The 12270-nt window shown below is 41.3% G+C and overlaps 1 protein-coding gene across 1 annotated transcript in view; it reads right to left on the minus strand.

Moving 5' to 3' along the window:
- Positions 1–8787: 8787 nt before the first annotated feature.
- The window catches only part of tapt1 (transmembrane anterior posterior transformation 1), a 91014-nt gene continuing 87531 nt past the window's right edge, over positions 8788–12270 (minus strand). The window contains exon 14 of the mRNA XM_033025847.1: positions 8788–10624. Within this exon, the coding sequence (XP_032881738.1) occupies positions 10395–10624 (230 nt within the window). The 3' untranslated portion in view covers positions 8788–10394. The remainder of the gene's footprint in view (positions 10625–12270) is intronic.

A 12270-nucleotide genomic window follows, 5' to 3' on the forward strand; every position in this document is an offset into this window, starting at 1 on the left:
CCACCTTCACTGGAAGCTCATTCCACACAGCCACCACTCTCTGAGTAAAGAAGTTCAAAAACAGGGCATATCGTGCTATCACATAGCACTTGCTTGCACACACTTCATGTCTTCCAAACTAATGATTGGGAGTGGACTGACTGATAATTTGATTGATGGAATCTGCTTTGATTTTTGTTACAAGGACAAAACAAAGGCATTTTCCACACTGGAATAGCTTGGCCAGATGCAGGGCTAGTTCTAGATCGTATTCCTCCAAAATGAACAATTGATCGTAATTATGTTAGTCTTTAAGGGCCACTGATGATAATTCTATTAATTTTAAAGTGGTTATGGGGCAAGATCAATTTTGGAGACATTATGCAGGAGCTTGCAGAGGACGATTGAGCCAGTTTGCAAGTAAGGAGATAGCTGGCAAGTGGGAGGCTTTCAAAAGAGAGATAACAAGAATACAAGGTTTCAAGCTCAAGGTCAGTTTATTGTCACGTGTACCAATTGAGGGACAGTGAAATTCCAATTACCATACTAAAAAAAGCAACAAGACACACAACTACATAAAAGTTAACATAAATATCCACCACATCAGATTCCCCACAGTGGAGGCATGTTAGGGTGAAGGGCAAGGCTGGCAAGTTGAGGAAACCCTGGTTGACAGGAGATGTTGAGGCTCTGGTCAGGAAAAAGGAGGCACAAGTCACATTTATGCAATTAGGATCAAGAAAATTCCTTCACGAGCTTACGAATCGCAGGAGTACACTTAAAGAAGGCAATCAGGATTCCAAAAAGAGGACATAAAATGGATCTGGCAGGAAAGGTAAAGGAAAATATTAAGATATTCTACAGCTATATTAAGTAAATGGATGATTAGGGAAAAAGTAGGTCTCCTTAAAGATTAGCATGACTGTCTTTCCTGTAGAGCCACAAGAGATGGTGGAGATATTAAATTCATACTTTCATCCATATTTATCAATATCATGAAAGCCAAGGAACTGAGGCAAATTGTAATTAGTTGTAATGTCTTGGACCACATAGAAATGACCAATAAGGAGTTCTTGTTGCCTTTAAAACACATTAAGATGGATAAATCATATTGCCTGATCAAATGCATCCTTGGAATTTGGAGGAAGCTAGGGAGGCGCTTACAGAGATATTTGTATAATCTTCAACCACAGGTGATGTTCCGAAAGTCTGGAGTAGCTAATGTTGTGCTGTATTTTAAGAAGAACAGCAAAAAACAAGCCAGGGTGCTATAGGTCAGTGAGCCTGACTTCAGTGGAAGGAAAGTTGCTGGAGGGGATTCTATAGGACAACATTTACCAGCATTTGGATAGACAAGGACTGATTAGAGATAGTCAGCATGGCTTTATGCAGGGTTCTACCCAAATTCATCTAGATGGAGTGAAAACTAGTCAAAATCTCACAGAGCAGAACAACCCAGAACTTCTTTAAAATGTATTAAAATTAGCAAGTGTCCCAAAAAAAATCTAAATACCATAATGCAAATAAAGTAACGCAAGATGTAATATAAAGTTACTGAAGTGTGCGGTAAAACATTGCAGTCTGTTTTACATTATTACAACCTTTGTATTTTGCATTTCACACAAATTTAACCCTTAACTGTATTAACCCTTAACTGAGGGGTGGGGCGGCTTCACAAGCTGCACGGGCAGCGAGTAGAAAGATCTTCAGCGCGTGAGCGCCGCTGACCTCGCGATCTGCAGAACAAAGATTCTATAGCGGAGCGGAGATGTGGGATCTTTGCTGCAGAACTTTCTCGTTCTTTCTGTGCTCTTGAAGAACGGGGGGGTGCGTGGAGCAACGTACCTCGTGGAAAACAGCGCATGCGCGTTGACAGCAGCTGCATTAATCCAGAGCGGCGGGGGCGGGGCCACGAGCGAGCTGGGCCATGAGGAAAGGCATTGTGAGGTCAACAGCTGGGCAGCCTTTATATTTTACTAAAATGTCAGTTTGGTAATATATTTTAGTAAATATCTCAGGAAATAATTGACCAAATTTATAGAATGGACTCTGGAAACCCACAGCTGGAATGAGCGAGTGGGGGATGGGAGGGGCGGGGCATGGGAGGGGCGGGGCTTCACGAGCTGTGCCGACTGTGAGAAGCTTCATCACGTGAGTGATCTGCAGAACAAAGATCCTATAGCGGAGCTGAGCTGTAGAATCTTTGTTCTGCGGAACATTCTTGATCTTTCAGCGCCTTTTGAAGAACGGAGGGGGGGCGGGGGCTAATGTACCTCGTGGAAAACTGCGCATGCGCGTTGACAGCAGCTGCATTAATCCAGAGCGGCAACAGAGAGAAAGGGGCAGAAACAGAAGGGCAAGAGATTGGATTTTTTAATTTACTTTTTACTTTTATTAATTTATTGAACATGTTAAAAAATACAAACACAAATAAACTTGTAAGCAATAAAAAAAGAAGAAAATAAAACACAAAGGAAAACAAACAAATAAGTAACTCAAATAATACAAATAATAATATCGTTCATGTTCAAAAGGGTTAAGAAGAAGTTCGAAAACTTTTCTGGTCCTACCCCCTCTTATTTTCTATACATTTTCATGGAAAAACAGAATAATGGGAACAAATGGACCCAAAATCTGTTGAACAGTCCACAAACAAGAAATAATCAAACAGAAAAGAAAATCACCGGTCCAGCTCATAACCATTCAATCTTTTGTTTCTGAAGAGTGTTTTTAGTTTGAATAGAGTCTTACATTTTTTCAGCTCATCATGGCAGTTATTCCAAAGACTAACACCCTTTGCTGTAACACAATGGAGTTTTGCATTAGTTCTTATTGCCGGTTTTTCGAATATATAGGTTCCTCTCAGGTTGTGTTTGCTTTCTCTCCGTTGGAACAACCCCTGGATATTACAAGGCAATTGCTGATTAGCTGCTTTGAACATAATTTGGATAGTTTTATAATCTGTCAGATCTTGAAATATTAATGTTTTTAGTCTGATAAATAATGGTTTTGTTGATTGTCTGTAGGTGGTTTTATGTATAATTTGTATTGCTCTTTTTTGGAGGATGAAGATTGGATGTGTATTTGTTTTGTATGTGTTCCCCCATACCTCCACACAGTAGATCATGTATGGGAGTATGAGGGAGCAGTACAACATATACAGGGAGGCTTGATTTAGTAGGTCTCTGGCTTTATTCAGTATTGCAATTGATTTGGATATTTTGGCTTTAATATAATTTATGTGAGATTTCCAAGTTAATTTGTTGTCAATTAATACTCCAAGAAATTTTATTTCAGATACTCTTTCTATTTCTGTGCCATTTATCATGAGCTTTTTCTCTGTGTCGGTTGATCGATTTCCAAATATTATGAATTTTGTTTTACTTAAATTCAATGTGAGTTTATTTTCGTCAAACCAGATCTTCATCCTGCTCAATTCCTTTTCCATACTATCCAGGAGCCGTTCCAAGTTGTCTCCACAGCAGAGTAAGTTAGTATCATCAGCGAACAGAATAGTTTCAAGAGTTTTTGACACTTCACATATATTATTGATATACAAAATGAATAATAATGGCCCTAACACTGAACCCTGGGGCACCCCACACGTAACCTGCAGTAATTGTGATTTATGGTTTTGTATTTCGACATATTGTTCCCGGTTCTGTAGGTAGCTGGATAGCCATGATAGTGCGATGCCTCTAATGCCATATCTTTGTAGTTTCTTTATTAATAACTCGTGGTCTACGGTGTCAAATGCTTGTTTTAAGTCCAAAAAAATCCCTACTGCATACTCTTTATTTTCTATTGCCTTAGTAATTTTTTCTATAAATTCAATAATTGCAAATGAAGTTGTTCTGTTAGCTCTAAAACCATATTGTTGTTCGTACAGTATGTTATGTTTGGTGATAAATTCGTCCAGTCTTGTGTAAAATATTTTTTCTAGTATTTTGGAGAACTGTGGAAGCAATGAAATGGGTCTGTAATTTGAAAGTACATGTTTGTCTCCAGTTTTATATATTGGTATGACTTTGGCTGTTTTCATTTTGTTGGGAAATACACCGGTTTGAAGGGACTGATTACAAATGTGAGTCAGAGGTCTTGCTATGCATTCTATAATGTTTTTAACTGTAAACATGTCAATATCATGACAGTCTGTGGATTTCTTACTCTTGAGTTTTTTTACAGTGTCAATAATTTCTTTTTCTTCAGTCCCTCTTATAAATATTGTATCCTTTACATATATCTCTTTACTTTCTACACCATCGCTGCTACCAGTCTTTGCAATTTTTCCGGCCAAATCAGGACCAACACCAACAAAGAATTTGTTGAATTCGTTTGCAGCTGAGGCCATATCAGTGATCATTGTGTTGTTTTTAGACAGGAAATGGTTTGGGTATTGTGCCTTTCCATTTCCTTTTTTAATTATGGCATTTAATACATTCCATGTATTTTTAATATTGTTTTTGTTGTTCTCCAGTAACTTACTATAGTGATCGATTTTGCTGCATCTCATGATTTTTGTTAGTTTGTTTTTATGTCTTATATTTTTCTTCAGCTTCTGCTGTTCTTTTCTTTAAAAAAAACTTTGTACAATAGATTTTTTTTCCTTACATGCATTTAATATTCCTTTAGTTATCCATGGTTTATCAGCATATTTTAGTTTCACTATTTTCTTTAATAGAGGACAATTTTTTTCGTAGTCCTGATACAATTGACAGAAATGATTCGTAGGCTACATTTACATCTTTTACATAAACTTTGTTCCAATCTTGTTTCGATAGGTCTTCTTTGAAGGAATTAACAGCATCTTGTGTTTTGTGTCTGGTTATTTTGATTGTTTTGGTGTCTTTTTTGATCCTGGTACAGCTCTGTATAGTTGCAAAGACTGGCAGGTGATCACTTGTGTCATTTATTACTAAGCCACTCACTACTTTTCTATCCATAACGTTTGTGAATATATTGTCGATAAGTGTAGCACTGTGTGTTGTTATTCTGGTTGGTCGTGTGATTGTGGGGTATAAGCTGCTGCTATACATTGCATTGATAAATTCTGTGGTTGAGTTGTGTTCTTGTGGGTTTAGCAGATCAATGTTGAAATTTCCACAGACAAAAACCATTTTCTTGTTATTTATATTGTTGTAAAGTTCCACTAATGTTTCCTTAAACGTATCAATACAAGATCCTGGTTTTCTATACACGCAGCTTACCAAAATATTTTTTGATTTCTCAATCTCAATTTCTACTGTGATGCATCCATGATGTTGTCTATAGCAAAAGACATGTTACTAGCACATTTACTTTTGTAACTTTTATCGATGTATAATGCAGCCCCCCCACCTTTAGAGTGATTCCTATTAATATTGAACATTTCATATCCCTCAATCCCAACCATGTTAGTTTGCTCCTCATTAAGCCATGTCTCAGATATTGCTATTACTGTGAAAGTTCTGTCCATTTGGCTTAAACAGTGTTTGATCTTTGAGACATTTGAATTTAGGCTCCTGCTGTACTCACAATAGCTGTGTGTGTTATTGTAGAAATTATTTTCAGGGTCAATGTCATTTTCAATGTCTTGTGATTTATGTTCAGTGTATTTAAAACAACCCAAGTCGTCTTTCATATTCAATAGATGGGTGGTTTCTGTCCGAGATTGTCATGGGTGTTCTTGGTGTATTCAATTCAGTGTGTATTCAGTTATCTTGTGTGTGTTTTTTTTTATACCTCGAACTTATCCAGCTCGGCGATGTCCCTGATGATGAGCACTTTCGCTGCCTCTGGTGTTAGTCCATTCAGTTTGATGAGTATTTTGCAATTTGAAACTCATGTTGCCTGAATCTTATTTTGTTTTCTTAGAATGCGTGCTCTCTTCGCGATGTCCGCATTCTTCTTGATAAGGTGTCCGTTGATGTAAACGTCGGTCCTTTTAGTTTCCTTCCTTGTCTGAGGAGGTCATATTTTTTCTTTCTGTTGGTGAACCGGATTATTATTGGCGGTGCAGCCGTTTTGTTTTTACTGGGCAGGGTATGACAGGCTTCGATGTCTCTGCTGTCAACAGAAATGCCCTTGCTGTCCAAAAAGCAAAGCACCTGTTGCTCCAGTGACTCACGGTCGTTCTCCGAGGCATCGGCCCCGTGCCTCCCGGCAGCAGTGTCCTCAGAGGCCGCGGCCACCCTGGCATAACTCCGGTGTTTGGTCTTTAGACCGCTGATGATCAGATCATTCATCCGGGAGTATTGCTCGAGGTCGGCCACTCGATTCTCCAGAAAAGTGATCTTTTTATCCTTTTCCATGTTTTGTATTTTTAGTGTTTGGATTTCTCCCATCAGATCCATGATTTCCATTTGTTGGGATGCGACTTTTGTGATCTCCGCTGACAAGAAGTCGAGAGATTTCTTGATCTCCTCCACCTTGTCAGGGTTTACGTTTTTCTTTGGCGGCATTTTAATGTGGGGGGAAGGGGGTAACTATATTTCTAGGTCCCTACCTGGTCGGTGAGGCAGCTTTTTCTCCGGGCTGCCGTCATCGTGGCCTACCAACGGGCATGGAGCGCCGTTTCCTGGTGGGGACCGCCCAGCACCTCGGCTTCGGTGGCGGCACAGCGCTGGAGCGCTATCGCTATCTTCATTTCAACCCCTGCGAGGAGCGGGCGAATGTCTCCCCGAAGTTGCTGCAGGAAGAAAACCCTGGTCCTTAACGGCAGCGCAGTGCCGGGAGAGAGTCGCAGTCCAGGCCCGGTGGAAGGGGCACCAAGTTCAGCGGGCGGTGAGCAGCCGGAGCCGGGGTCCGATTTTTGAAATCATAAGGACTTTTTCTACCAGAAGATGTAAAAATGTCACTGTTATTGTAACGTCAGCAGTTGGGCAGCGGTCAGATTTTTAAAAAAAGGTCAGATTGGTCAACAATTTAAATAAAAAAGTCAGGAAAATAATGTACCAACGGTACAGAGGAGTGGATTTCTAAACTCGCAAGGAAATCTATACTGAAATATGTAAAGATTTTCCAATTTTGGCGTCTGGTTTTCGAGGAGATACGTTTCACATGCAAAATAACACACACACACACACACATGAAGTTTTAATAGATACTAGACCAAGTGCAGACCCGTTGGGTCTGTTCCTCCAATGCCCGGTCGTGGTGGGGGGATGGGGGGCGGCATGCAGCGTCACACGCACTAACCACCCCCACACACACGCTAACTACCCCCCCCCTTGATATTATATTAACATTATTAAGAGAGGGGGGGGGGGGTTGAGAGTGAGGGCAGAGAGAGAAGGGGCAGAGAGATAATGGGGAGAGACAGAGAGAGGGGCAGAGACAGAAGGGCAAGAGACAGAGGGACAGGGGGGAGGAGGAGAGGGCGAGACAGATGGGAGGAGAGAGGGGGGCTGAGAGGGGGGGGGGGTAGGGGTAGAGGGGGTTTAGGGGAGGGAGGGCAGGGGGTGGGGGAGAAGGAGGGGGAGAGAGACAGGGGAGAGAGAGATGGGAGGAGAGAGAGAAGGGAGAAGGGGGGTGGGAGAAGGGGAAAGAAGGGAGGGAGGAGGGAGGTAGGGCCGCCCAGCAGCCGTCGGCCTCAGAGCGAGCCTCAGCTCCATGGCCTCGCATCCTCGGCACATCCTCTCTGTACCCCCGGAGCCAGCCGGTTATCTCCGGGTCGTCACAGAGGACCAATACTCGAACGCTTCAGACCCCGAGTACGGGGAGGGGGGGGAGGTGGAGTGGGCATCCACCAGCGTGACAGAGCCCGGTCGGGGGGGGAGTGGAGGAGAGCCGGGCGGCAGCAGCCGTTATCGTCGCACGGGGCACGCGGTGAGAAGGTGGCACTGGCGGCCATTACTCCCTCTTGATCTTTGGTCCGCAGCACAGCGGGAGGCAAAAAAATGAATGGGCGGGGGGGGGGGGAAGGTGGTGGAAAGTGCGCCTGCGCGTTGAGAGCATCTGCTTTAATCGAGAGCGGGGGGGGGGGGGGGGGGGGGCGGTGCCGCGAGCAAGGGCATTGTGACGTCCGCAGCTGCCGCAACGGTCTGATTTTTTTTAAACTGTTCGTTTTGTAAACAACTTTATTAAAATTCTGGGGAAATAATTGATCAAATTTAAGGAGGAGTCGATATCCAAAATCGTAAGTTAAATCGCCACCGCCATTCAATGTGATCATGGCTGATCATCCCCAATCAGTACCCCGTTCCTGCCTTCTCCCCATATCCCCTGACTCCGCTATTTTTAAGAGCCCTCCCTCTTGAAAGCATCCAGATCTAGCTCTCTCCTGAAAGCATCCCGAGAACCTGCCTCCTCCGCCCTCGGCAGAGAATTCCACAGACTCACCACTCACTGTGCGAAAATCTTTCTTTCAAAGCACAATACTGCTTGGTCTGGTGAATGAAATCATTTTAGTTTAGAGATACAGCTTGGAATAAGGCCCTTCGGCTCACCGACCAGCGATCCCTGCACAATAACACTATCCCACACCCATTAGGGCCAATTTTTACATTTACCAAGTCAATTAACCTACAAACATGTATGTCTTTGGAGTGTGGGAGGAAACTAAAGATCTCGGAGAGAACGTAAAACTCCGTACAGCCAGCCCCCGTAGTTGTGATTGTCCGGCGTTGCATTCGCTGTAAGGCAGCAACTATACCGCTGCGCCACCGTGACCGCCCAAATAATATCATCATTTAAACAGCAAAACGGTTTCAGGTAACCTTTTTAGGACTATAGACCTTGCACCTTGACCGGATCAGACCCTCTTAAAAACAAGTCAATCATATTGCATTCTCTAAACATATTGAGTAATTTGGGATCAAGCCTGCATGGTTCATTGACAAACATTTTTGTTTATTATGATGGCCTTGATCCATGTCACATAAGAAAACAAGTATTTTGAGTTACAAAAAAAGGGCATTTATTCAGCATAGTTCTTTTACATGTTGTACTAATTATAAAAAGATACAGAAGATTTTGTATTTGGTGCCTTTATAAATTTCAGTCATGTCATTTTGCAGAGTAGGGAGATAGTTATTGTCATTTTTTTAGAAATGTGAATGTTTATAACCTTGATAGCACCCTTAAATTAATGACAAAATACCTGTAAGTTAATGTTTTCACGCCTGCCTCATGCTACTTCAGTTAGACCATTTAAACTTTCAGCTAACGTGAAATATTTCTTGCAAAATATTGCAAAGTTTGAAGTTAGAAGTTTGAATAACGATATTTTTCATGAAACCTTAAACAAAAATATTATTGCATTTAGTGCAAACAGTATTGTATTTAGAACAAAATGCTAGAAGCATTGCACATACGAGAACTCTAAAAGATTAATGCAGTTCACTAAATAAAAAGCTGTAAAATTAGTTACTTGTGGGTCTTGCACATCTTTCCTTTGAGCACATAGTTATGGGGAAATTATCCACTTTAGCCTCTTACTAATTGAAAATGTTCTGCTTCTTCAGAATTTCAACGTGTGTTTCATTCCTTACCAATATACAGTCTGATGATTCACTCTTTTGTATAACTTCAATTTTTTCTATTGCACTACAAACTCTATTCTTAGGAAACTGCAAAAGAAAAGAAGAATGATGGAAATCTGAAATAAAAGTAGAAGATGCTGAAAGTGGCTGGCATCATTTCCTGTATGTGAAAGGCAAGACATTTCAATATCCCAGAACTTTAAGGAAGGATTGTTTCTTTCTCTGAGGTGGCCAGTAACTCTGGATATTTCAGAGTTTTGTGTTAGAAAAGGTCTAACTTGCCATGTGCAGGTTATTCCTTTTAAGGGATCAACACATAAACATTTCCTTTATCGACATCACTTGAACATTCACCTTATAATTGAAAATTCCCCAGAAATAATTTTAAACTTCAACTTGAAGTTTGGGTTCAACATTTCTTTTCTGACAGAATAGGATTACATTTCTTTAAAAAGTCACTGCAAGAGGCACATATCCGCAATGAAAATCTGCAAATACAAGAGAATTGTGTTGAAAACATTTAAAAAAGCCAAAACGCAAGTTATCTGGCTGTATGTTCACATTATTGTATGAAGGTGTAATTGCATCACGAGTGGCAAGAAATATTGCACAAAATCCAAACAGCTGTGGAGAAAGCTGTCTTTGAAAGCATTAATCTACTAGGTCTCCATAGAAACCAACCAAACGATTTTCTTCCTCTGCCACAGGAAATTGCTACACAAACCAAAATGGCGTATTTCAAACCAAATATTTCCAGAGACGGAAAATAAACAGGTAAAATATTTTTTAGGATTGAATCATCAATAAATTATAAAGATTTTAATAAATATTCCTGATCAGTGCCTCCTTTGGCAGCTCTTGAACCTTTATATACTGTCAAGCTCCATAGCGTTCCATTTGCCATGCAATGGCTTATATCTGAAGCTGCACTCAAAAGGTCGTTGCAATAATCAATCAATCAATCCGATTTCCACAAATTGTGAACCTGTCTATTTCAAGTAGGTCTTCTTTTGAAGAACATTGCTTGCTTTCAGATTTATCCTGTGCGATTCCTTTGTCCTCAATATTAGGGGTTGTCATAAATTGCTCAGAACTATTGCTTGAGACCAGAGTCGATACACTTTCTGACAGAGATGCAGGCTGGTTAATGATGGATTCTGATTGCATTTCTTCTGCTGGAACACCTGTCAAAGTGAAATTATATTGAAAACATCAATATATACCATTACAAGTTTAATCTTTTCTTTTTAATTAGAAATACGCCTCCACAGTAAAGTGCTTGGAAACATTCTGGATTTTCTGCACAAAATATTAAATTACGATACAAAACAGGTAGAAAAATATCAGTAATTCATGCACTATTTTGCTGCTCTAATTGAAAATCTTACATTAATATTATTTTAGAGTTCTGTACATGTCATTGTGATCAAACAGCAATAATTACAATCAATACTAATATGCAGTTGCCATTAAAACTCCAGCAAACTAACTGAAAACAATCAAAATCAATTAAATTGTTGTGCTTGATGGACAGATTTGTGTCACGTTTATGTTTTTCTTTTTGTGGATAATATGTGAAAAAAAACGGATAGAACAGCAATTGGTTGCAGATAACCATCCTTCACATAACTCCAGCCTCTCTATGAACTGGCAGCAGCACCTGCACTACAGGTTTTACTTATAAAACTGTCAAAATCAGGACACTCACATTGAAACTAGTTTCATAACCATTTTTCAAGTATAAAATGGTGAAATGAAAACATATATCATTAGTCTTTATTGCCTGTTGCGATCCCGATGAATCATTCTCACATGAGAGACCAAGAGAAACAGTAGCGGGAATTGCAGATTAACCTTGGTTGCCATAAAGTGGCTGGTATGAGTTTGAAGTTTGGGAAAACAGAGGGTGCGACCCACTTATACCAAGGACAAGGATGGATTGATGTGTTATACAGAGAATTTTTGGTAGTAATGAGAACTGAACTGGACTGAAAGAAACTGCACCTATAGAGGGTCAGTTCACGTCTTCAAGTGAGTCTATAGAAAATAGTGTGAAAAAATCAATTGTGTGAATCGGGTAAGGGAACTAGGGGCTAGAGTATTTCAGACTCGCAATAACAAAGTTATTTTCCTGCAGGTTTTTCAATAATAAAGATATTTTTTAATAGTAACTAGACCAAGTGCAGACCCGTTGGGTCTGTTCCCGCAACGTGCGGTTGCGAGGGGAGGGGGCGGCCTGAGGCGTCACACACACACACACTAACCAACCTCTCACACACACTAACCACCACACACACAGACACACAAACCACCCCTCACACACACATACACACACTAACCACCCCCATTGATATTATATTAAGAAGGGAGGAAGGAGAAGGGTAGGGCCACCCAGCAGCCGTCGGCCTCAGTGTGAGCCTCAGCTCCATGGCCTCGCATCCTCGGCGTTTCAGACCCCGAGTACGGGGGCCAGCGGGGACGGCGAAAAGCAGCGGGGGGACCAGCTGATCAGTGGCTTTCGCCAGCGTGACAGAGCCGGTCCGGGGGGGGGGGGGGGGGAAGTGGAGGAGAGCCGGGCGGCAGCAACCGTTATCGTCGCGCGGGGCACGCAATGAGAAGGTGGCCAGCGGGAGGCGAAAAAATTACTGAGTGTGGGGGGGGGGGGGGGGGGGGGGGGGGGTGAAGGATTCTATTAAAAATGTGTACAGAAAAATTACTAAATTTAATGAGTGGATTTGCGAATGTAAAAGTAAAATCGCTAGCGAAATGGTAAAAATCTCTGCGTTTTTGTGTATGGTTTTCGCGGAGTAACGAATCAAAGGCAAAATGT

This window comes from Amblyraja radiata, chromosome 1 (assembly GCF_010909765.2).
Source record: "Amblyraja radiata isolate CabotCenter1 chromosome 1, sAmbRad1.1.pri, whole genome shotgun sequence".
In the NCBI taxonomy this organism is placed as follows: Eukaryota; Metazoa; Chordata; class Chondrichthyes; order Rajiformes; family Rajidae; genus Amblyraja; species Amblyraja radiata.